Source organism: Pleurodeles waltl, chromosome 2_1 (assembly GCF_031143425.1).
Source record: "Pleurodeles waltl isolate 20211129_DDA chromosome 2_1, aPleWal1.hap1.20221129, whole genome shotgun sequence".
Classification (NCBI taxonomy): Eukaryota; Metazoa; Chordata; class Amphibia; order Caudata; family Salamandridae; genus Pleurodeles; species Pleurodeles waltl.
This window is the reverse complement of record NC_090438.1, coordinates 284,191,606-284,216,182: the sequence shown is the minus strand read 5'-3', so window position 1 is coordinate 284,216,182 and position 24,577 is coordinate 284,191,606. Positions and strand designations below refer to the sequence as shown.

Below are 24,577 nucleotides of genomic sequence, written 5' to 3'. Positions count from 1 at the left end.
TAGACTAGAGTGACTAACAGTGTATTGATGTAGAGTGCAGGGGCATAGAGTTGAGTGTTACAGAGTAAAGTGCACTAGCAGAGTGTATTAGCTTAGAGTGCAGTGGCGACAGTGCAGTGTTGCCAAGTGGCATAGAGTGGACTTGTGCAGACTAGATTGGTGTTGCCTAGACTGGAGTGGTATAGCGAGCAGAGGAGAAGGGCGCAGAGGTGTAGAGAGGTGTTAAGTGCATTAGCATAGAGTAGAGTGGTACAGAGTGCAGTGGAGAGGCATAGCGTGAAGTAGCATAGAGTGCATTGGCATAATGTGGAGTGGTTCAGAATGGAGAAGAGTGCAGTGCAGTAGCATGGAGTGGCATAAAGTGGAGTGATACAGAGTAGGATGCAGTGGTGTGGTGCAGAGCAGAGTGGAGTGGAGTATGCATGGTGTGGAAACACACTGCCATTACAGACAACACATTTTTGATGGAAATGACCATTAGATTTGCATAGATATACAGTTTTCCAAATCAAACTATAAAGTGCACAGACGATGATGTGTGGAAATTGCATCACCTAATGCAATGATTTGTTTATATCATATAAAGGTATTTGTTTCCTGCACAGTTCAGAATTAACAAAATGTGCTTCATTTGTACTCCTAATTCTGCTATATTCTGAAGTTTATTCAAATGTTGTCATGTGATAGAAAAAACTCTTCCCTAACCCCGGTGTCCATCAAGATTGTCCAATAGATCCTCTCACTTTGAAGTCAGAGAAAGAAAGGTTCCCACCGAAGACAGAGCCTGAGATTTGACTTTGTTCTTTTAATGCACAGCAAATGTGATGAGATAAGAACAAGATTTACAGGCCTGTTTACAGAAAGGCAGCACTCGGAAGGGTACTGTAAATAAGGTTTTAGCAAGGGAAGGGATGAACTCAAGCTGCGTAGCTTAAAAAAAATAAAGCCAGCAAATTGAAAGCAACAAAATGTGAGTGACAAACCACAAGGCCAATGGCAAGCAAAGGGTGGAATGCATTCACAAGAAAGCACTATGAATGTACTTAAAGTGACAGCCGTGGGAAACTTTGTGGGGAAAGTCCAGTATTTTAGTCCAGTCCATATCTTGCAGAGGTTTGGCCGCATCAATCACCCAGGTAGTATGATGAGAAGACCTGGAGTGGTTTCCATGTTGCAAGAAAGATCTGTACACCCATTCTATCAGTTTGCCACCAGTTCCTATGGTGTGGAGCTTCTGGCACACCCCTTGTAGGGTTAGTGCTAGGTGGCAGACATGAAATAGGGCATTTAGTGATTATTTGAGGTGGTTGTAAATAAGGAGTTTGGGGATGAAGATTGTAGTCTGCCACAGGGGTTTGGAAATTTAGTAGCTCGCCGTCCAGAAACAAATCCCCCAATTTTAAGATACCTGCAGCATGCCACTGATGGAGTTGCTCTGAGCACAGCCGTCCTGTGCGAGTGGGAAGGCTTAGCAAAGGTAGTGCAGGAGAATAGGGTTTCTTCGTGTCAGTGAGTTTACAGGTTCTAGCAAGGCAAGAGAAAGCTGTGCATGATAACCCTGGATGGTGATTCGTAGAATGGTCAATACTTACTTACTTACTTTCTTAAAAGTCTTTACTAGTAAACCCCATCTCATGCAGGGAGGTGGGCAGAAAGCCGGCGACCCACCCATTGGACATGTGCAGCTGAATAATAGCATTCTAAGTCCAGAAGACCTAATCCACCCTCAGTCACGGATAGTTTTAGAGTGGAAAGAGCTACACAATGGTGCTGCAGCGACCAAATCAGATGTGTGACATGTCTGAAGAAGGAATGAAGGATGTGCAGGGGATGGTTTGCAAAATAATACTATTATTGGGGTAGCACACCATCTTCACTAGTGCCATGTGTCCCACTACAGAGAAGCCCAAAAAGCAAACTGGGCTTGGAGGGACAGTGACGCTCTGCCGAGATTTCCATCCTGCAAATCAGTGGGAGAATGGTAGATATTAATCACTAGGTATCAAAAGGTAACTGGTTCCCAGTTTAATCTGAGATCTAATTGTATATAAAGGGGAAAACAGTGCCATATGTTAAAGAAACACTAATTACATTTTAAAATTCCTACATTTTGTACGTGCAATTTACATCCCAATTATTTTGAAGATTCTATGTATACTTGACACTTAGGGATAACCTAGATCACTAGTTTGGCTTTTGCTCAATTTCAAAACCATTTAAAGACATGGACAGAGCAGGCAATTGCCTTGCGCAACCTTGCAAGGGGTCTGGCCCCTGCTCACCCTTCACAAGCACGAACAGCAGACCATTGCACCAGAAGAGTTTGCCAAAGTGGATGGGTGTTGCTTGGTCAACCACTTGACAGTGCCTCTTCTGTTTCTCTCCTGTGTGCAGAGACAACTCCCCAGGTACCCAATACCTTCCGTTAGTCTTGGTGGACCCATGTTGTCTGATTTTAGGAATTGTCCCACCTTGTTCTTCTCTTCCTTATTTATCCTTTGAATCACTTGCCGTGGATCTCCCATTTGATCTCGATTTCATCCTCCTATTTTATTATCTTCGATTGGTAGTCTGGGCTCCCATTTCTGAGATAAATGTAGAGTCCCAGACATACACTTTAGTGCTGTGAGACTACAGACATGTTGTGGGTACCTCACATCCTGACATTAGGTGTGAGACTGTCGCCCACACCATCTGCCCTGCCTCTTTAATTTTTATTTAGGGTGAAAGTCCATGGGTGATTGGGGTAAGCCATATGTTTTTGTTCAATTTGTTTAAACTAGCATAAGGCTAATTACCGTAAGGGTCCCAACCTATTTGCCAGGGGTTTTAAAATATTCAGAAACATAATCAAAATGTTGCTGTTACTTTCTCCTCAAGAAAGATTGGGTAGATTTGGGTAGGGGTGATGGCTTTGTCGCAGAACTGAAGGGCATTAATTTACAACTGAACAAGGACATAATGTGATACCTGAATGTAGCATACCAGGAGGCAATTACAAAAAGACCACAATAAATAAATAGTGCTATGTTAAAAAAGAGTAAATAAATGCACAGACAACTTAGTGAGGCATGGCCTCTCTGGCATGTGTGTATAGAACTGACGTTTGTTCTTGAATTTTTGTCCTGAATTTTAACCCTTTGTCCTGAATTTTTGTCCTGAATTTTGACCCTTTGTCCTGAATTTTCAACAGTCCTGTCCAGAATTTGCCTCAATGCCAGGTGGTCACCCTATTAACGGAGAAGGTACAATTTGGGTTCCCCAGTGAGCACCAAACGACATCTGCGTTCAGAAGAGGCCATGGGCGCTCTGTCTGCGGGATAGTTTTTTCTGTACTTTATTTAACTAGGATGATGTGTGTGTGTGTTAATTCGTGGAAGTAGCATCATATTAATAATGCACTGCTAAGTGTATGCAAAATCGATAAGAAAAAGAAAAGTGACTACTGAATACTTAGTCTTTTTTTCTTTTCTTTAGGAACTTCATTACAAGAATCGCTACTGGCACGATGACTGTTTCCGGTGCTCCAAGTGTTTCCACCCTCTGGCTTCAGAGCAGTTCATGATGAAAGAGAATAAGATTTTGTGTACAAAATGTTCCACCCGTGAGGACTCTCCCAGGTGCAGTGGATGTCACAAGCATATCTTGCCAGGTAATGAACTGTACTGCGTATTTCAGTGTAAAATTTACCTTTACATCATGGCCACAATTTTTTTTTGAATTTTGGACCAATTATAGTTTTAATCAGTTGACAGCTTAAATATCGTATAGTGTCTGTTATCGGTACCTTAGTCATATTATCACGCGTGCAGCATCGGAATTATGGAATGCGAAAATAACTGTCCTTTGAAACAGTTGTAGACGAGTTCCCTAATCTTCACGCTCTTTCTAGAATGGGTTTCTTGCCTTTAATTTGGATAGACATTCTATCTTTTCTGAGAGGTAGTCGTCAATAATTGCTTCCTATACAGTGTTTAATTCAAAAAAGCATTTATAAGCAGGGAAAGTAGTTCTACCGGAGTACTATTTTAAGTACTCTCACCTTTTGTGAACAGACTGAAATATCCAACCACCTACTAATAAAAGTGCAAAGATGGCACAGTACTTTCTATGTGAACTAATTGTGTATGAATATTGCCATTTCGTTTTCGTTTTGGATGTTTTGGGACCAAGTTACAAAGGTATGTAAGAGTATGTATAAAAGTACTACTAATTTACTTGCTTGAGAACGTCTTTTTGAATAGTTCCCAATATCTCTTCTTTAGTTCCAGAGTTTGTTGCAAAGTACCCTGCCTGTCAAACTCTAAGTAAACCCCCTAGTGTTTTATTTAAAAATTAAAACTGAAATGTTAGGTCCAACCCACAGTGTGTATGCTATGTTTCAGGGTGACACATGAGTGACACGGTTTGTTTAGGGAGCATGTATTGCTGAGGTTGTGGCATCATTTACCCTGGTCATGTAGGGCACTAGCTGCCATGATCGTTCTTTCATAGCTATTGTGAAGGCTTTTCATGATCTATATTGCAAGCTTATTATCAATTCACACACTCTTGCTGAAGCCTGAGTCTCTATGATCGGTGTCATATCGGTGTAATCTGAGTTAGTCAAATAAATCTCTCTAACCACTTTCTGAAAAAACCTTCGGGAAAAAAGAAGTAGATGTCAAACCAATTGTTTGTGAGGAATTATGCTGTAAAACACACTGGTTGATTTTATTCCCAAAAATATGCCTTTCAAAGGTGAAATCACCTTCACAAAAACCACATCACTTAAGACAGTTAGGCGGGTTACACAGACCATGAACTATGATAATACTTATCAATAATCCTTTAAAGTTGCATTAAAACCATGCGGCTTTAACAAATACCATTCAAAGGCTGCTCTTAATTAAATGAAGTATGAGGCCAGATGTTTTTCAAATGTATTTTGTGTGGGAGAACTCCTTTGGACGTTTTACACTTCGTGCTTGGTCACTTTGCTTGTTTCCATATATTGCAAAGTGTACTAGGTACCACATGCACATCAATTCATTGACCAACACATGCAGAGATTATACCCCCTAAAACATACAAACTCTCACGGACAAGAGCGCTTCCCAAACTAAATATGAATCTACTCTCCACGTTCATTAAACTACATATGCTGTTAAAAACAGACCAGATAGCGTTAGTGGTTGGCAGAGGGAGAAAAGTACACGTGTATATTGTCATTTATTAGTTACAGTCACTGGGCACCGCCCTCCCCGCCCCTCCCCTTGTGCAGTGTAGAACCCTTGCGCCCTCTGTTCTTCCGGAATGACCTTCTCTTTAGGCTTTGGAGGTTGTTGGTGCACGGGTGGGGTCAGCAGGTAAAGAGCTGTTTCTAGAGGAGGAAACAAGTAGGACTGAACTGAAAATCCGCTTCCCTGTACCTGCTTCCCAGTACTAATGCCGACTAGCCAGTGTACCTGCACAAGGCCCATTGGTGTAAGCATGATCTATTAGCTTCCATGCCCTTTGAGATTTTTTTCGAGGAAAGCTGAAACTAACTACCAGTTCCATCTTGATCTATCTCTTCGGATTTCCTGTGCTGCCCACCACCTGCGTTTCTGTGGCTTTCCTTTGCCCTTCCTCCAGGACTGGTATTTTCCATAACCCCCGCACTTGGCCCACTCCAATGAGTGTAATTCCCCATAAACATTTAAAAACAAATTCACAACAACCAAGTGTGTTTGCAATCTCTTGTGGGAATACTGGGCCGCAGTTTTATTACAAGCATAGATTCTTGCGACAATCTTTGACCTCATCACTCATTAGGTTCAGCCATCAATCACAATGACAAGGCCATACATTATTATAATGTCATAAATCATTTTGAGTGCCGCCCATTGCATTTGTTATGATTGTAAATCGTAATTTGGAGATGGGTCATAAATCACAGTTGATATGCCATACATAAATCATTTCTCCAGGATCATAACTTTGCTGCATGACATCATCTCTGCTATAAATCAATCAAGTCCTTGTCATTTGCTTGTCATAATTCTGACCCCTATTGTTGTTGAGGTCGTCCTTCATGCTGCTTTTTGGGGTCATCCATTTTTGTTGGTTCTTTTCTCTGATCGTGAGGGGGGTAGCCTCTTAGTGCTGTTAGGCTCAACTCGCTACCTTGTCTGTCCATTTTGTGCCCTGCCAACCGGCGGGTCTGGGCCGCGAGTGCCGTGTTCCGCTTACTCCCCCATCCGCCTCCTTACCCTGCCGTAAGGCATCCCAAGGTAAGTAGCCTTTCTCCGGCACACCGCCCACCGGTGTGCCTCCTTTACCAACCAATGTGCCCCTTTTACTGCCGCAGCCGTCCGCTTGTCCTCTCAGCCCTGCGACAATGCTGTTATACCGGTGTGGGTGGGTGGGTTTCGCGATCCCCCACGCTGTCCCTTGTTGCCCACAAAGTGGTTTCTGCCTGGGCAGCAGAATCCTTTTCGTCTGTCCTCCAAAATGAGGGCGGGCGGTGTCTCCCCATCCCATTGGGGGGTTTGAAACTTTTCTTTGTTCCTCAAAGGAGAGGGGCTCCTCCCTTTCCCTTGAGGGGGAATGCCAGATGACCTTCGTCCTTCGTTGGTTTTGCCGCTGAGGCGGCTTTGACATATAATTTCCGGGTCCCCGGCAGCGGTTAATGCGCCGGCCCCTGATGCCCCCTGCGGGGCGGTCCTTTGCCATTACTTTTACCAGCTGTTCCCTCTACCCTTCTCTTGCGCCTTTTGCTCACACTGCTAGCACTTGCCACGGGTGGCACCTCTGTGTCAAGCTCTGTGGCATCTGGCTCCTCCTAATTCAGTGCGGTCGGCCGGGGGCTCCTCTCCTGCAGGACTGTACCCATGAGACTCTGGTGAGGCACGGGGCAATGGGTGGAACGGCATGTAGCTTTGCCCCCTCATCCTGTAAATGGTATCAGTGCTCTTCAATCTGCACCTCTGTACCACACAGTGCCATTCTCCACCTGCTCCTCAACATTTGTCGCACCTAGAGGTGGTAAGTGAAAAAATGTCCTGTCCCAGATGCTGCTGAATGCAGAGTTAATGGAGACTTTTTTTTTGGGGGGGGTGTTTGTGTGTGTGTGTGTGTGTGTGTGTGTGTGTGTGTGTGTGAAGCCCATGTCATCCCCGGGCTAGATGCAGATAGGTACTCTGCCACAGAAGTGACCTGTGTGGGTCGCGTGGTTAAGTTCTCACCTGGAATGCGGGCAGCTACATAGATGAGCTTGTGGTAGTGCTGTTAAGCGAACAGTATAAGTATCAACATTGTACATTGTTTTGGGTGAGCAAGCTAGATTGTAGAAATTCACACCTGGGATGTGCCAAGTCTCAACGTGTCTCGTTTCGGAAATGGACAACGTCCGTAGTGCAGAGTTAGCATGGGCAGGAAAACATGGCGGTTACAGTCAGAAGTGGACGTTTAGTTTTACAGAGGTGTGCCTGATTGCCTTTTTCTTTATTCTTTGTGTGTACCAAAATCTACACAGTTGATGCACATCCGACATCAGATTTGTGTGTGGGAAACCCGCCCTGCCATGTATCCTGTAGGTATCCAAGGAGAGTGCTTTGCTGCTACCTCCTCTGTATGGGAAGGAAGCTTTAAGGTGCCATTCCCCAGGTTGTAAGCGTGTGTGTAATCATGCTATACCTGTTCTCTTTGTATGAGGGGCGTTTTACCTTGCTTCTGTAAATGATATGCTTGTACCTGTGCTGTGTGCGTTAGTAAAGCTTGTCAACACATCTTTAGTAATGCAAAATCAGACGTGTACTGATTGGATGTGTAACTGTTTCTTTGCCTGGCAGTATAATTGGCAAGTATCTCTCATAACCCTCAGACAAGAATTGAGACCCACAGAAACCTAACTGCAAAGTATCAGTGAGTGACATGCCTGACATTTGTAAAGATCATCAGTGCAAAGTAAATCCCTCTGGGTTCTTCATGTTGTGGAATAAGGCAGCTAATTGCCCTTCACAGCGGTGCCTGATGCCATGCTGTAACTCAATGCTCTTGGGTAACAAGGCTCAGAGACCGTTCCTTCAGTAGGCCAATCCTTGGAGAGTAACCATATCATCACCTATCCATAAATAATTTAGTAATATAAATAAACCACTGCGAAGTGTGAGTTAGGTCTTGAAGATATCACTTCATCAAAAAATGGCATGTGTAAGAAATATGGGGTGGGAACTTTTTCAGGATCCCCTAGGCAGTCAGGGGTTACTCAGCTCACAATGTATCAATCAGGGCCATTTACCAATGGTGTTCACTCATCCTTACTTTTGGACTCAAAGCTGATCACCAAGTGCACCGCTTTAGCACTTGAATCTCAAGGTAGTGAAGTTGAGAAGTCCAAGGCCTACTCTGTAGTGTGGGTGTAACACGCAGAGTTACATAAAAACTTTGGGACATTCTGCAGGATTCCCCGCCACAGGCAGCTTGTGCTGTGATTTAGTGGCGGTAGCGCATTCTGCACTGAAAAGTCAGCGCAAATGGTACCATGCCTTGCACCAGAGGGTGCAGCTACTCAAGTTGATTTTGCTGCTACTGGAGATGTTCTACTCGAGCAGCAGCCTTCTGATAGCGAACACTCACAACGGCCTGCCTGTGCTAGCTAGAGTTACAAAAATCTCACTGGATGTCCTGGAAAGCGCACTAGAGGACGCCAAATCTCGTTTGCACTCACCCACTTACCGTTCTGGAGCCTTGTGCAAAAAAAAATAATCTGCCACATGGTGTTTGGTGGAGTTTGGCCTGACCTCCACATGACTCTTGTCGCTACGACAATTTGAAATAAATGTATAAAATTAATCTGCATTAGTTTTTAACATAACATCAATAACATAATAATATGAATAAATAGCAAATTAAAATAAAAGCAGCACAAATAAAATAATAGTATTTAACATAAAAATAATTAAATACATTTTTTTATTTTTCTCTTCACTTTACCATAGGAAGACTGCAGTCAGGGCAGAGAAGGATAGGGAAAGGTTTATTAAACTTGGAAAAAGTTAGTAAAAATATTTTTATGTTTAATACTAATGTCAGTAAATTGTATATATTTATTTTAAATTCGGATCAAAAGAAAGAAATGCTACTATTAACTTAATTTTTAATTACGTTTTTAATTCATTTAAATTCATTTAAATTCATTAAATTACATTTATTTTGCTGGTTTGTAAAAAATATTCTCATCTAAGGTAATATAAATGTTTTATTGTGCTTTAATAATTATGAAAAGTGATGCATAGATTTAAAAAAATATATAATGTATTAAATGTAATGTTGCACGAGTTAAAATCTAACGTTGCTTCCTATGACATTTTATTTTATGTTCCTACCTCCATTATTTCTTATGGGATGGTGTTGCAGTATCAGTGATTGGCCATGTATAGTTTTGGACTTACTACTGTTTCTTTTGGGCAGTAGCAGCTTACACTTGTACATTTGGCTCCTCCACACATTTCAGGGTGCAGAGTAGTGTAAGTCTACAATTTTAAGTACCTTTACACCTTTGTGACTAACCAAAAGTAGCAAAGTTACTCTAAAAGTGTAAGAGTAAATGTGTGGGGGTAAATTACTCACAAGTGTAAGTTATCTTTTTGAATAGCCCTAAAAATTCCCACGTTATATTTATAATTTGTATCTTAGAGTTCGACAGGATTAAGTTATGGGATCCAAGAATGTCTATTAAACCGGAAGATCTTCAATTAGAACATTTCTTCCAAATAGAACTCATAGACTCTAGCCAACTGGTTATTCTGTCCCTTATATATCAGACCACGGCACAATTCCATTTTGACTAATTTTGTGACCTGTTCACTTGCTCAGGCCACTCTTCACATTCATTTGACAAGGACTATGTTTCAAATAAAACCAGGGAGATGAGAAAGTGACTGCTTTCCCAGCGCAGAGGATTTCTGAAACTTGTTAATAATCTGTAATGTTTATTTGGAAATCAATTATAAATATTAGATGAAGCCCATTATATTACTCTTTTGCCTCTCCCCCTAGTTAACTTGTTATCTGGTATTCCAGTAATTATTCCTTTATTAAGAGCAAATTAAGTTTCTGGTTACTTTAAAATAAGTGCAGAGTAAGTGTTAAAATTATCAATAAGTGCAGAGGTTTAGTTTTCAATAGATAACTGTTGCATATACAAATGGTGTTTTTTTTAGAATTGCTTTAAAATGCTCACATTGCTTTTTGGCAGAATGTAAAAAATGTATTGAATCTTTGTTTTATTTGTTGTACGATACAATTGGATGATGTATGTTTTATGGAATAGTGTTCTTGGCTCAAGATAAGCACTGCTACAATGACTTCGATCCTGCTAAGATTAATTTGATGCTCTTTCTTTGGTGTCTTTCACTTCTAAATTAATTTTTTTTTTTCCAATTTTCAGTGTAATGTTTTAATAATGTATGACATTCACTTGACACCGATAATGCAAACAATAAGAAGAGATTTGTTTTGGTTCTTTACACAATGCTTTATTCCATTTCAGGAAGCAAAAATGTTGAGTACAAGAAAAATGTCTGGCATGAGGAATGCTTCACCTGCAGCCAGTGCAAGCAAGCAATAGGATCGGGGAGTTTCTTCCCAAAAGGAGAAGATATTTACTGTGTCTCCTGCCATGAGCACAAATTTGCCAAGCTGTGTGTCAAGTGCAAGAATGTGAGTAGTACTGTTCAAATTATAAGTTTTTGAATGGCCATGCCGCATTCTACTGGGAAAGCGTGTTGAAGATGGAAATCAGGCTTCATGTTTTGTATCACAGATAAATGGATGTGAATGTTGCTTGTCCAACTATTTTATTTGACTTTGGTAGTTTTTACAGCTTGACTTCATTTTTTATTTTTCTTACAGTGACATATGCCGCTAAGGGCCACATTCCAAGGCCCTGATTTATACTTTTTGACGCCAAACTGCGCTAACACAGTTTAGCGTCAAAAAGTATACAGCCGGCTAGCGCCATCCCAAGACAACAGCCGGGAGTCATATTTATGGGATGATGTTAGCCGGCGGTAAAGCCCGGTTAGCGCTAAAATAGTTGACACTAACCAGGTGGTGGAGGCGTAAGGAAAACTCAAGGTTGGGCATCAAAGAATGGCACTAGCCAGATTAGAGTCAAGAAAATGACTCTAACCTGATTAGCCCCATTTTACGGCACACAACCCCCTTGGACATGACTCCTGCCTAAGTAAGGACAGGAGTCATGCCCCCAGCCCAATGGCCATGCCCAGGGGACTTATGTTCCCTGGGCATGGCCATTGGGCCCAGTGCTATGTAGAGGGGCCCAAGTTAGGCCCCCCCATAACACTACAAAAATAATACAAAATACTCATCTTTACTTACCTCTACTTACGTGGGATGGGGTGCCCCCATCCTTAGGTTCTTCCTGGTGTGGGTGTGGGTGGGGGTGGGTGGGGATTTCACTGGGACGAGGGAAGGGCACCTGTGGGCTCTTTCCATGGTCTCAGACCATGGAAATAGGCCCACAGGTCCCCTAACGCCTGCCCATACCCAGGCGTTATATAATGGCACTAAGCAAGCTTAGCGCTATTATTTAAGGCCTCCCTTCCCCCATGCATGAATTTAGCACAGGGGATAAATATGGTGCAAGGGCCATAATGTTGTTTTCTGCACAGGAATGCCTTCCTTGCATCTCATTGACGCAAGGTAGGTTTCCACGTCCAGAAAATGATGTTAACTCCATAACTTTGGTGCTAGACATGTCTAGTGCCAAAGTATTAATATGGAGTTAGGATTGCGCTGAATTAGCGTAAAATAATGACGCTAATTCAGCGCTGACAGAGTATAAATATGCCCCTTAGTCTGCCCACTGTGATAGCTTTATAAATATCAAGGCTTAGTTCTGTCCATAATAGTTTTTGATGGTGCCACCATAAGCTTATCTTGTCAGAGTCCTGATGATGGCAGTTGTTAGTTCATCCCTCTATTAAGATTCCAAAATGAGATTACATTTAATAAATATTACAGCTCAAAAGGAGAATAGTTTGTACTAGTGAAACAAATGTGCATATATCAAATGCTCTAAATTAGCCAGGTGGTAAGCACCCTCTGGCCACGTTTTCACGTCGAGTTCCTACAACGTCTCTGAGAAAATACCCCAACATTATTTCCATGGAAAGAAATTACACAAATGCAGCAGATTCAAAACGAAATGTAAAGGAGCATATTAGAGTTAAATTAGCAACAACGAGACTGTTCAGATAGAAAGACGAAAACCCTTCTCACGTGTGTGAGCAGGAAAAGGGTTGTCCCCCTGGATACCCCTTTTGAGTTTTTACACACTTTGCTGCAGTGGATCGCTCCACCGAGTGGTGATAGCTAAACACTGTGTTACCATAAAGGTAAACAGGCCAGTGAGTCAGGTGACGTAATAGCTCCTGTTAAAGCAATGGGTGCGTCAAACAGAGTAATTGAGAATGTGTTCGTTTTTTGTGAGTAAGGTATGTTAAATCTCAGGTTCTCAGTGACACTGGTAATCCCAGTGGCGTAAGTATTTATGACTCAATTTCATTCCAGTTATATTAATATATTAATAATAATAAAGGGTAAACAGTAATCGTACACGCGAGCGAAACATATCTTGTAAATTGTGCATTGTGCATTGTGTTCACGTCAGTTACTTTGTCAATAGGCTATCACATCTGGAGGGATCAATTACCAGGACAGGCCATGGCACTCTGAGTGCTTCGTGTGTGCCACTTGCCAGAAGAAACTTGCTGGGCAGCGCTTCACTGCCGTGGAAGACCTATTTTACTGCGTGGATTGCTACAAAACCTGTGTAGCAAAGAAGTGTTCTGGATGCAACAACCCTATCACAGGTAGTCCAGTCATTATTATGTTCTCCACAACTAGACGGAGACTTATAGAGCACTGTTCATGCCACACCAATAGTTTAGTAAAAATCGGGCAACATTTTAGTATGAGTTATTCATCTGGAGTATGTGTAGAGGTTGCTGCTTATGCAGAATAGTTTCTCTAGGGTAAGTTTTGAGTTAGTGATGCATGAAACAACTTCTCTAGCATCAAACAGACTAAAGACACATTATTTTATTATTTCTCTTAACATTTCAGCAATTGCTCCACTCAATTTGTATACCCTTCTCATTTGTCGTGGATATATATATACCTATGTCTCATTTTATTTTCATTTATTTATATTTAATTGTTCCATTCAAATTGTATATCAGATCAGTTTCTCATGTATCATGCATGTGTATTTATACATATATTCACTGGAAAAAAACAAAGGTTGAAGTAATTTTATGGTTAGGTGAAATTGTCAATGACATTAACGTTTTGAACTAAATAAAAAACAGAAGTTCACCAGTTAAAGTTAACAGCTCTAACTATAACCTGCACCCCACCATGCACTGCTTATGACCTCGCATATTACAATACTCATGACATGTTCTATGATATAATTTATAACATCACTAACAACATTACATCATTGATGACATCACTGATGACATAATTCAACAAGTGCATTTGTTTGTTTTATAGTTTACATAGTGGCACATAACTACCATAATACTTCTTTATCTAATTTTGTACAGCCTTTTCCCAGCTATGGATGTAACTGTTTACAAAATGCATGTGCTCCTAATACATCACAGCTGTGTACAGGTATTGAACATGTTATAAATGTTTGCATTGTGTTGTTTTCATTGAAGGGAGGCCCTCCCCACTCTGAGACTTATTATGCTCTAGGGACCCCCATCCCCCAGGGCCTTTGCATGGTTTTTATGGTAACAGGGCATGTTGGCCCCCTCTCGTGTCCATTATCAGCCCCAGGGACCCCAGCCCCTGGGGCCCTGTGTGATTTTAGAGGGAGGAGCACATGGCTCCTTGGGCTCATTTTGGCCTCGGGGACCCCATTCCCCAGGGCCAGCTTGATTATGAGAGGGAGGAAGGGCACACAGGGCCCTCTCCCTGAGTGGATTTCAGCCCGGGTACCCGATTCCCTGGGGCCTGGTGTAATTGTGAGGGGGGAGGGCATGCGGCCCCCTTCTATGGGTCTATTTTGGTCCTAGGGTCCCCATCCACTGGGGCCTGATACTGTGAAAGGTGTATGCCCTGGTGCCCACCAGGGCACAAACCTTTATTGGGGTCCTCAGGGTACCCCCAACGCCCCCACGGCCCCAGCCGGCCCCCTGCATATAGCAGAAAGCAACATTGCTTTGCACTTGCAGGGAGTAGCTGCTAAGGCTGCATCAATGCAAGCAGGGAAACAGATCAAAAGTCCACCCCCAGTGGACAGGAGTATTTTCAAAGCTTCCCCCAGCTGGGAGCAGACTTTGTGTTTGCTCCCATTTGGCAGGAGTTTTGAAAATGCTCAAGTCAAATAAGAAAGAACAAGTACCGGTTTTCTTGCCTGTGTCGATGCGGGCAAGGAAACCGTTATGTCCCGGGGGTGGGCTCCCCAGGACATAGCATCCGAACCGTCCCCTGGGGGATGGGGTCCCTGGGGACATTAATGGTCAAGTAATCAGCCCCAGGGGTGAGCTCCTGGGGCCTTCAAATGCTCAAGGAGGGGGCCACACGGCCCCCCTCCCCATTTTTATCAAATGGTGAGGGGGGCCGTGTGGCCCCCTTTTCTTTCTTTAATGATTTCAACCCGAGGCCTCAGATGACTTGGGGAGGGGAGCCATGCATCCCCTCTCCCCATTCATAATAAATTTGGCCCCAGGATGGGCTTGCCGAGGCCACTAATGGCTGGAGTGGTGGGGTGAGAAGGCACAAACAAATTCATCCTTAAGAGCTTTAGGAGGGGGATCTACGCTGTCCCCCTCCAATATATTAAACCCTGGGTCGGCAGTGGTCCTCTGGCCTGTTTAGAGCTTCTGGAGGGGTGTCCACATGGCCCCCCTCCAATTTATAAATAAAGCCCTGGAGAGGTGGTGGTCCCTGGGGCACTTTGGAGCTTTAGGAGGGCGTGGCGGATGTGCCCTCTTTCACTGAAATTGTACATTGCAATGCCCCCGGTACCTGACCCACCCTTGGGTGTAACTTTAAACAAGACTGCTATTTTTCCAAAGAAAAATCCTGGATCCTCTGTGGTTTCACAGGAAAAAATGAAAAAAATGCTTTTTAGCCCTGGCAGGGTCCCTGGGGGGCCTCATCACCAGAATTAGGAGATCCGGGTATTCCTACTCTCCCCCTTTTTCTTTTTGTATCTTTATTTTTTGGACTTGACTGAGTCTGATTTCCAAAATGGCTGCCAAATCTTCTTGGTTGAAGTGTTGGCAGCCAATCAGATATCAGCACAGGGACTGTTGGATCTGCATTCCTAGATATCTATTTATTTTACCTTAAATATCTCCGAAACTACTAAATAGATTTACCCCAAATAACAAAGGGTGATTTCTGGACCAAGATCTAGCTTTCTTCCTAATTTGGTGTAATTCCATCCAGCGGTTTGGGCTGTTGTCATGTCTAAACATCACAATGGAAATTGCATGGGGAAAAAGCTTTATGGGGACCCCTCTTTTTCTCGGCCTCTTCTTGACGAATCACCCCAAAACTTTAAGGACAGCAACTGAAGTGAATGGAAAATTAGTTTTGAAAATGTTGTGAAGATTCTCCAAGCGGCGCCAAAGTTATTGGCAAAACAGTCTTACTCTGTTTTAATGTTTCTGAACATGGGGCTTTCAGGGATGTGTGCAGCAGGGGATCATAAGGCTCAAGTGCAGGCTTGTGTGGGATTAATGGCAATTACAGCAGCTGCAGGGAAGGGACCAAGAGTCTCATGGTTCTTGCACACAGGAGAAGTGTCCACAGCAACAATGATGAAGTCAGTGGTCCAAGTGGGCTCTCACTGCTCAAGGAGAACAAAGTCATAAAGGGCAAGGAGACTGAACACTCAGGCAATGATACAGGAGTGTTTTGTTCTGCAGGGACCCGCCCTGCTGTGCAACATATTTAAAAACATTAACAAAGCCAAATATGTCCTGTAGAGCTATTCGGCTTTGCAGATCCATTTTGCCTTGTTAATGTTTTTTTAAGGATTTTGCACAGTAGCATGGCTGCTGTACAACATGGCTTAAAGTAAACAAAAAAGTGCTGTGACACATCAACGCTGGTCACGCCATAGCACTTTGCTTTTATTTACTCTAAGTCATCTTTTATTTACTTTAAGCCATGCTAAGCGGCATCTGTGCTGCTGTACAACATGTCTAAAAAACATTGAAAACACCAATAGGTCTTGGATAAGGCAAAACGTATTGCCCTTGACAATGTTTGTTATACTCTAAAACGAAAAAAACAAAAAAGCAGACATGGCCATTTCTCTATCGGGGCCTAAACTGGAATGGGAAATTGAGTTGGGGTGCCAGCTGTCAGATAAATGATGGTGCTACTGCTGTGCGCAGGTAAAGGATTCTTCACTCATGTATTGCAAAAATTTACATAATTTGAGTTTTTGCATCACTTCAACCTTACACTTTAACACATAGTAAAGTTAAGGCAGGACAATAAAATGAAATGTAAAAGATGTAGTATGCCAAATGCTGGGTTTCTCCATGTGGCATGGTCCTAGCCTAACATTGTTAAGTACTGAAACAAAGTGTTTGAGTTGTTGAGTGGCATGATAGTGACCCCCTTGAAACCTCTCGCTGTCTAAGGTGCTGCTGGGTTTCACCATCGATCTGTCTAAAACAACGTGGTGGTTAACATCTATGGCACTGCGGCTGACAAAATGGAGGGTTGCTATGTTGTGAGTGCAGAATAGTATGACTTCGCATGATTAGTGTGAGACCAAGCTGAGACATATGCTGCAGGCCTACATCCAAAGGCATGCCCTAGAGATTTCTGAGGCCTGCTGAGTGCATGCTTAAGGCAACAAGACAACATCAATAATGATTGCTATACTGTTGATTAGTCATTGTAGACTTGTGCAAATTACCCTTTTTTAATGTATTGTGGGCTATTTTGACTTCTTTCTAATGTCCAATCTGTGAGGAATTGTATGGACTGCTGTATAAAATGTACAATTTTGCCTCACTCTTGCTTACCTCCTCATCCTGCTAGAGCTCGCCTCGAATTCCTTCATTCTATTCAGCAACTTCAACTTTCACGAAGAGTTCATACCTGCCTTAACACTATCAACCTCCTGGAAGACCTAAGCTTATTACAACTCACCCACTGAGTGAACAGCCCCACCCATGTAGCTGGACCATGTATTCTTGACCCTGTATTCACCAACTTCTACAATATCATGGTGGACAAATTCCCCTCCCCTCACCAGGACCACCACCTCATCATCCGCTTCAGCCAGAACCTACCAGACTAACACAGAACTGAACATACCAAGACCACCTGGTGAAACCAGAACAAGATCCCTGAAGAAATCTAGACCACAGAATTTCAATTCAGTTTCACCAGCCCCACGATGATGACTTATCAAATGCCATCATGCACTTCAGCAAATGAATCGCCTCCTCAAATGACTCCATAGTGTCACTAAAACCCCCTCCTCTTCTCAGTCAAAGTCACAGGAAAGCCAGTAGACAGAAGACCTCTAACTCACCAAATGCCACGGCAAACAGCTGAAATGCCAGTGGCACTACACCCATGACAGTGACACCTACAAATCAGTCTTAGAAATCTGCCACCAATCACTAAGTGCTGAGCACTCACTGAATGGATTCAAAATAGGGCCAACTCTACACAAGAATTCTTTGCCATAGTGATAGAATTCATGTCCCCAGCCATCGGCTGAATTACATAATTCCCCTTGAAGGATCTCTACAACCAGCTCTCCCACTACTGAAGTACTGGGTTTTTCAGAACCCAGTGGTGCCAGGGAACACACCCTAAGACTTCGAGTCCTTCCTGTTTCAGACTACAGAAACACAGAGTCTTCTTGGTGAAGTCAAAGAAACTAGCCGAACAGGTTTGGCTTCAGGCAGTGGAGTCAGCTTGCCCAGGTCACAGAGGAGTCAGCAAAGATGTACGTGTCCTTCAGACTCGTTTTCAGCATTAGACATTGGCCTATGTGAGGGCAATCATAAAATGGCTGTCGTTTAAATGGAACACAAGGGTTCAGGACAGAAACTCTGATATTCGGGTGATTTTGTTACCCGAATATGAATACAATGCTTGTGCATACTATTCTAATCATTCCCGGTCTGCTGATACCAAAATCGTTGTGATACGACGACGTTTATAACACGGGTCCAGAATTGTCAGTACCACAGACCCTCCTTTTGCCCTTACATAGGCAATAACCTATACTCACGCTAATCTGAGTCCAGGTCTATATTCATAAAGTCGTTGAGATGTTGCTGTAGCATCATCCTATTACTTAGCTCGTCCCTTGATACAGGTTTCCTTACACACAATGTAGCACAGAGGCCACATATTGCAGGAGCACACTGTACACACAGACAGGACAGGAAAAGAATGGCTAAGATCATCCCAATGACTACCAGAGTCTTCCATCCCCAGGCGGATATCAGCTCCCAGAACCACCCCATCAATGACCAATCTCCTTTATCCACGTGAATAGATTCGGAGATCTTATGCAGTTTGGAAATGGCCTGGTAGACTGTCGGAGCGTTATCTGGGATGAAAACACAGCAACTTGATTGGATCACTTTACATACCCCACCTCGGTCTGCAAGTATGACGTCTAATGCGACCCTGTTCTGAAGAGTCATAAGGCGATCCGACTGGAGCTCAGCAGTCAAATTACCAAGGGCACCGGCGGTTTCAACTACCGTGGATTCAACCACCATTGTCAATTGCCTTATGTTCCTGCTGTTAACCATAGGGCCCCAAAACGGCAGAAAACCCTTTATGAAATCTCCAAATTCTTGTCCTGTAGTGTCTTCTTTACTTATGACACCTCTAACTATCCTTGTCTTATGGTAATCTGCTGCGGCCGTGTAGGTGGGAGGTAACAGGAACGAAACAAAACATGTGCCTGAGAAGTCAGGAGGCAACCATGTATAGGCTCTATTATGGCAGATGAAATAGGTACCCTTAGCTGCTAAGAACGAAGGAGAAGTCTGAGACGCAAAAACATATGTTTCAGTGCAGATACTTTTCCCTAACTGAGCTCTGGGATTCTTGCCATTACCTTGCAGACATAGGTGACCCTGATGGGGTACAATCCAAATCGGGGAGGATCTCTTTGCTCGCTGGTTCCCACTCAGAGTAACTCCATATTCTGTTATGTTCCATCCAATATATGCTAGTGTCTCATCTCTCGGGATAGTCTCATAGGAAATATCTTCCCTAATCATATCTACTATACCCTTAGCTAGAGCACTATTCTTAGGATTATCTTTCACAGAACGTAGGGGGTTGGCTTCATACGCGTATATGAACACCGTTCTATATGCCCATACTGAACCATTATGGCTGAAAGGCAGGACCAGATAAGGGATAACTTTATCAGTAGTATGAGGCATAAGACCACACACCCAACAGTTAGTTGTGTTCACTACTAATTGGTGTTGGTGTAGAAGCTGAATGAATGAATTGTTGACAAATTCTAATCTTCTGGCAGACTCGTGTTCAGGCAGGGGGTGAAAAGAATGCGAGGAAACAGTAGAAGGAGGTATGGGCGGTGTAATGGGTGCAAATGTCACTTGAAAAGAGAATAAAACATATCCTATTAAAAACGTCATTACACTAAGCAACATGAAAATACATAATATCAAAAATCGTTTCTTTGTCATTATTATACCCATTCTGGCTTTAAAGTCCATCTGTCTGGCAGGTCTCTCATTCTTGAAAAACTCCATCCTCTCTAATTGCTGCTCGTGGTGGTAGGGTGTTCTATGCTAGGGAATGCTTCTGTCAGTCTAGGGCAACTCCCTTAGACCGACCAGAACTGTCGACCTAACGTCTTCAGCTGCACTCCAAAGACTTGGGCAACCACGACCCTACAGCTGAACCCGGATGGCGGTTCGAAAAGAAAAACAAAACAAAAATAAGAACGTTTCTCAGATGAGAGAGCTTTACTTTCAAAAAATAGCAAAGGAACGGGAAAAAAATTATTTGTCCTTAGTTCTTGGTCTCAAATTATAACTACTTTTTCCAGGTACTGTCTGGTTCTGGAACAAGAGTTCTGGCTCTGTAGTGTTCAATCGAATTGACGGTGGCACAGCTTCTTGCAAATTATTGTCACTTTCTTGTTCAGAAATTGTTCCTTTTACACGTGCATCGCTAAATGTCAAAAAACGAGGCACAGTCTCAGTCTCAGAGTCAGTGATCCCCTCCTGGACCCACCGGTCGTACGGTAGAGGAAAAGGGACCTTCTTGCAGTGTACGCCGTGGATCCAGTTCTTTTTCCCTTCCACTCGAACAGCTGATCTTGTTGAGAGAAGGATGAGGTGGGGCCGGTCCAACGGGGCTGGTCATTCTTTGTCCGCTGGAAGTTCTTGACCAGTACCCATGATCCAGGATCGATAAGATGTCCTGGAGCTTCAGAGACCTGAGGCAGAGTATCGTGAACCTGTTGGTGTAGAACACGCAATTTAGCCGTCAATTCATACAAATAATCAAGCAGTACAGGGTGTTCGATCTCACTGAATTTTGTTGGTCTTGGCACTCCCCATATGTTGGCCGGGCGGCCGAACGCAATTTCATAGGGACTAAGTCCCACTCGCGAATGCACAGTCATTCTTGTTGATAGGAGTGCTAGAGGCAGAGAGTCAGGCCATTTAAGACCAGAGCTTGCTTGTATCTTTGCCAACTTCAGTTTTAGCGTGCCATTATAGCACTCTACTAGTCCAGCTGATTGGGGGTGATTTGCAGCGTGGAATTTTTGCTGGATACCTAGCCCTTCACATACTTTTTTCATCACTCGACCCACAAATTCGCTCCCATTATCACTCCAGACCATTCTCTGCATTCCAAACCTAGGGAAGAATTCTTTGGCAAGGGCTTTAGCTGTGGATAAGGCAGTGTTGTCTTTTAAGGGATATGCTTCTACCCATCTTGAAAAGGCACAAACAACAACGAGTACGTATTTCAGATTGTTGCACCTTTCCATGTGGATGAAATCTAGCTGCAAAACCTCGAACGGATACGTTGGAGGCGCAAAATGACCAGCTGGAGTTGGGGTTCCCCTACCAGGATTGCATTTCAGACACACCATGCAATTCTTGACCACATTGTCTGCACATTTAGGAATTCCAGCATTTTGCCATACTGGAGCCAACAACTTACAAATCCCTTTCACACTGATATGGGCCATTCCATGAGCCATTGTCACCACTGCAAGCACGTACGCATCGGGTAACAACCATCGCTGATGTTCTGACAAGTCAACCCAACAACCATTTTCATCCAATTTACCCGTACTTTCTTTCCACACATTCAACTCTTTCTCTGAAGCTTCAGCTTGAATAGACTTCACACCCTCTATCGTATCTTCACATATTCCAACATCACCAACCCATCTTGCGGGGCCTGCAACATACATTCGATTCATCACATCTTTTGCTGTTTCTTTTGCGATTTTGTCAGCAAATGCATTGCCACGACCGACATCATCAGTAACCTTCTTGTGTGCACTGCATTTCACAATCGCAACTTGTAATGGCAAGGTCAGTGACTCAAGAAGCTCATTCACCAACTGACCATGCTGAATTTTAGCTCCATGCGAAGTCAGGAACCCACGTTCTTTCCACAATCGTCCAAAACTATGGGCCACACCAAACGCATACTGGCTGTCGGTATATATGGTCACTTTCATTCCTTTCGATAACACACACGCTCTCGTAAGTGCAATCAGCTCTGCTGCTTGAGCTGAATTATGTGGTATACGTGCAGCTTCAACAATCGTATGCAAAGTTGTGACAGCATATGCTGCAGTCGTATCACCATTCGGAAGCTTGAAGCATGAACCATCTACCCATAAGGTACCATCACACTTTACAAGAGGAGTATCTTTAAGATCTACTCTCCCTTTCGTTTCTTCTTCTGTCCTAAGAAAACAATCATGTTGTTCAACATCATCTGTTTCTACTGAAATTGGCAATAACGTGGCTGGATTCAACGTATTGCACCTCTTTATGTGCACATGACTCGCTAACAGTGTCAACTCGTAACCTGACAATCGAGCACTAGTTAAATGCTGTGTCTTGGTCCTGTTTAACAACGTGTCCACTGCATGTGGAACCATCACAATCAACATATTATTCATCACTAACCCAGCAGACTGTTGAATAGAAACAGCTGCTGCCGCTGTGGCTCTCAAGCAACTCGGCAATGCTTTAGCTACCGGATCCAAAGTTGACGAAAAATATGCGCATGGGCGCTGCTTGTCTCCAAAAGACTGTGTCAGCACTGACAATGCACAACCCTCTCTCTCATGGACATACAGTGTAAAGGGCTTACTGTAGTCGGGGGTACCCAACACAGGAGCCGAACATAATGCATTACGCAATTCGGAAAAACTTTTCTGACAATCTTCAGACCACGGAACGGGATTGTGTGTATCTTTATAGGTCAATGCTACCAAAGGTTTGGCCAGCAAAGAAAAATTCGGTATCCATTGTCTGCAGTATGATGTAATGCCCAAGAAAGCACGTACTTCTCTCTGTGTCCTTGGCACACTCAATTTTGCAATTGCCTGAATTCTTTCTGAGGTCAGTTTCCTTCCCTCCTTCGATAAGAGATGACCTAAGTAGGTCACTTCTTGTCGACAATATTGCAGTTTTGAAAGGGACACTTTGTGATGTAAATCAGACAAATGACGCAACAACAACAAGGTGGCTTCTTTACAAATCTCTTCAGTATCTGTAGCAACTAGCAAATCATCAATGTACTGAATAAGGGTAGCGCCGTCAGGTAAAACAATTGCATCAAGCTGTGTTTTTAAAGCCTGACTATATATTGATGGACTTTCACAGTAGCCTTGAGGAGCGCGTTTGAAGCGGAAACTTCGGCCTCCTAAACTGAATCCAAAAATATCCCTGCTCTCCTCTGCAATCGGGATGCTGAAAAAAGCATTCTTTAAGTCAATCACTGAGAACCAGGTGGCGGAAGCTGGAATCATAGTCAATATGGCAGTGATATCAGGAACAACTGGAAACTGTGGCACAACTATTTTATTTACCTCTCTAAGATCAATCACGAGCCTGTAAACAGGTGGCTTAGAGGGGTCAGTACGTTTCAAAACAGGCAAAACAGGACTATTACAAACGATGCCTCTTGTCTCTTCAATTACATCTTTTTCAATTAAATCATAAATGATTGCTAGCAACGCCTTTTCACCTTCACTAGAGATCTTGTATTGTTGAATGCGTGGTAATTTAACATTGGCTTTCAATGTCACAACATAAGGTGGTATTTCCAACAGACCCACGTCATTAGGACCAGTAGCCCAAATGGTATCAGGAAGAAACGACAATTCGGTCGGAAGTTTATCCTTCGACAAATACATTGGAGAGACCATTTTCCTACCCAGTGTAAGTTGTACTCCCGAAGGAGAACAATATAATGTTGCATACAATCTTTTCAACAAATCCAATCCTAACAAGTTTTCACCACAACCTGTCATCAGAAAAAGGGGTGCTTCCAATTCACAAGGTCCAACAGAAAGGGACATAGAACTAGAAATTGGGTTTCTAACCGGGGCGCCAGAAAAACCTACTGAAACATTCATCTCGCCAGACAAAGGTGCGCCAGGGAGTTTTGAGTGCATAATAGAACTCTTTGTAGCACCAGTATCCAACAGAAAAGGCTCCGACACACCTGAGGTAATCACCTTAACATAAGGTCCATTCTGATCTACTGGAACTAAAAAAACTCCCTCTCTTCGTCTATGGCTGTCCTAGCAATTATTACCTTCCAAGTTCTCATCTTCTGCATAGTAGTCGTCAGCATAGTACTGAGCCGTCCTACCAGACGCGTTATGTTGCTGGTCAAAACTATTCATTGAGTTTTGAGACGTAAAGGAACGCGTGTTCTGGGGGAAACTTCCACGTCCTCTACCTCTAGGAGCTTGTTGAACACCTCGACCTCTTGAACCAGAAGCACCATTTGTACGCTGTAACAAAATAGGACAACTATACTTGAAATGACCCTCTTCTTTACAATATGAACACTGATTGGGACCTACAGGAACACGTGGTTGAGAAAACTCGAACCTTTGTGAGTTTCTCTGGAACTGTTGAGGTTCCTGATAGTTACTCTGACCACCACGTGGCGGATACGCCTGTTGTAAAAGAACCTTCGTCTTTAATTCTTTAGTTTTCTTTTCTGCTCTATCCTTCTCATCTTTATCCCTATTTTCGTAGTACTGTGCAGTAGCCAATATTTGTGCTGAAGAGGAAACGGCCCAAGAACTCTCTGAATCCTTCAATTTCTTACACAGCTCGGCAAGCAAATTGTGCACAAACTTGTCGACGAACAACCGTTGACCACCTTCTGTACTCATATCTTGACCACTGTGGTCCATAAACGTTTCCTCAAACCTGGTGAAGAAATCAGACACTGTTTCATCTTTCTTCTGCTTACACGCAGATAGTTTATCCCAATTCACACGCATCGCAGGCATTAAAGTCTTCATGTA

The 24,577-nt window shown here is 43.1% G+C and overlaps 1 protein-coding gene across 3 annotated transcripts in view; it reads left to right on the top strand.

Annotated features, from left to right (window-relative positions):
* FHL1 (four and a half LIM domains 1) overlaps positions 1-24,577 on the top strand; it is a 292,568-nt gene that overhangs the window by 258,177 nt on the left and 9,814 nt on the right. For all 3 annotated transcript variants that reach the window (XM_069212481.1, XM_069212483.1, XM_069212480.1), the window contains 3 exons: positions 3,478-3,652; positions 10,517-10,686; positions 12,677-12,863. In XM_069212481.1, the coding sequence (XP_069068582.1) occupies positions 3,478-3,652; positions 10,517-10,686; positions 12,677-12,863 (532 nt within the window). The remainder of the gene's footprint in view (positions 1-3,477; positions 3,653-10,516; positions 10,687-12,676; positions 12,864-24,577) is intronic.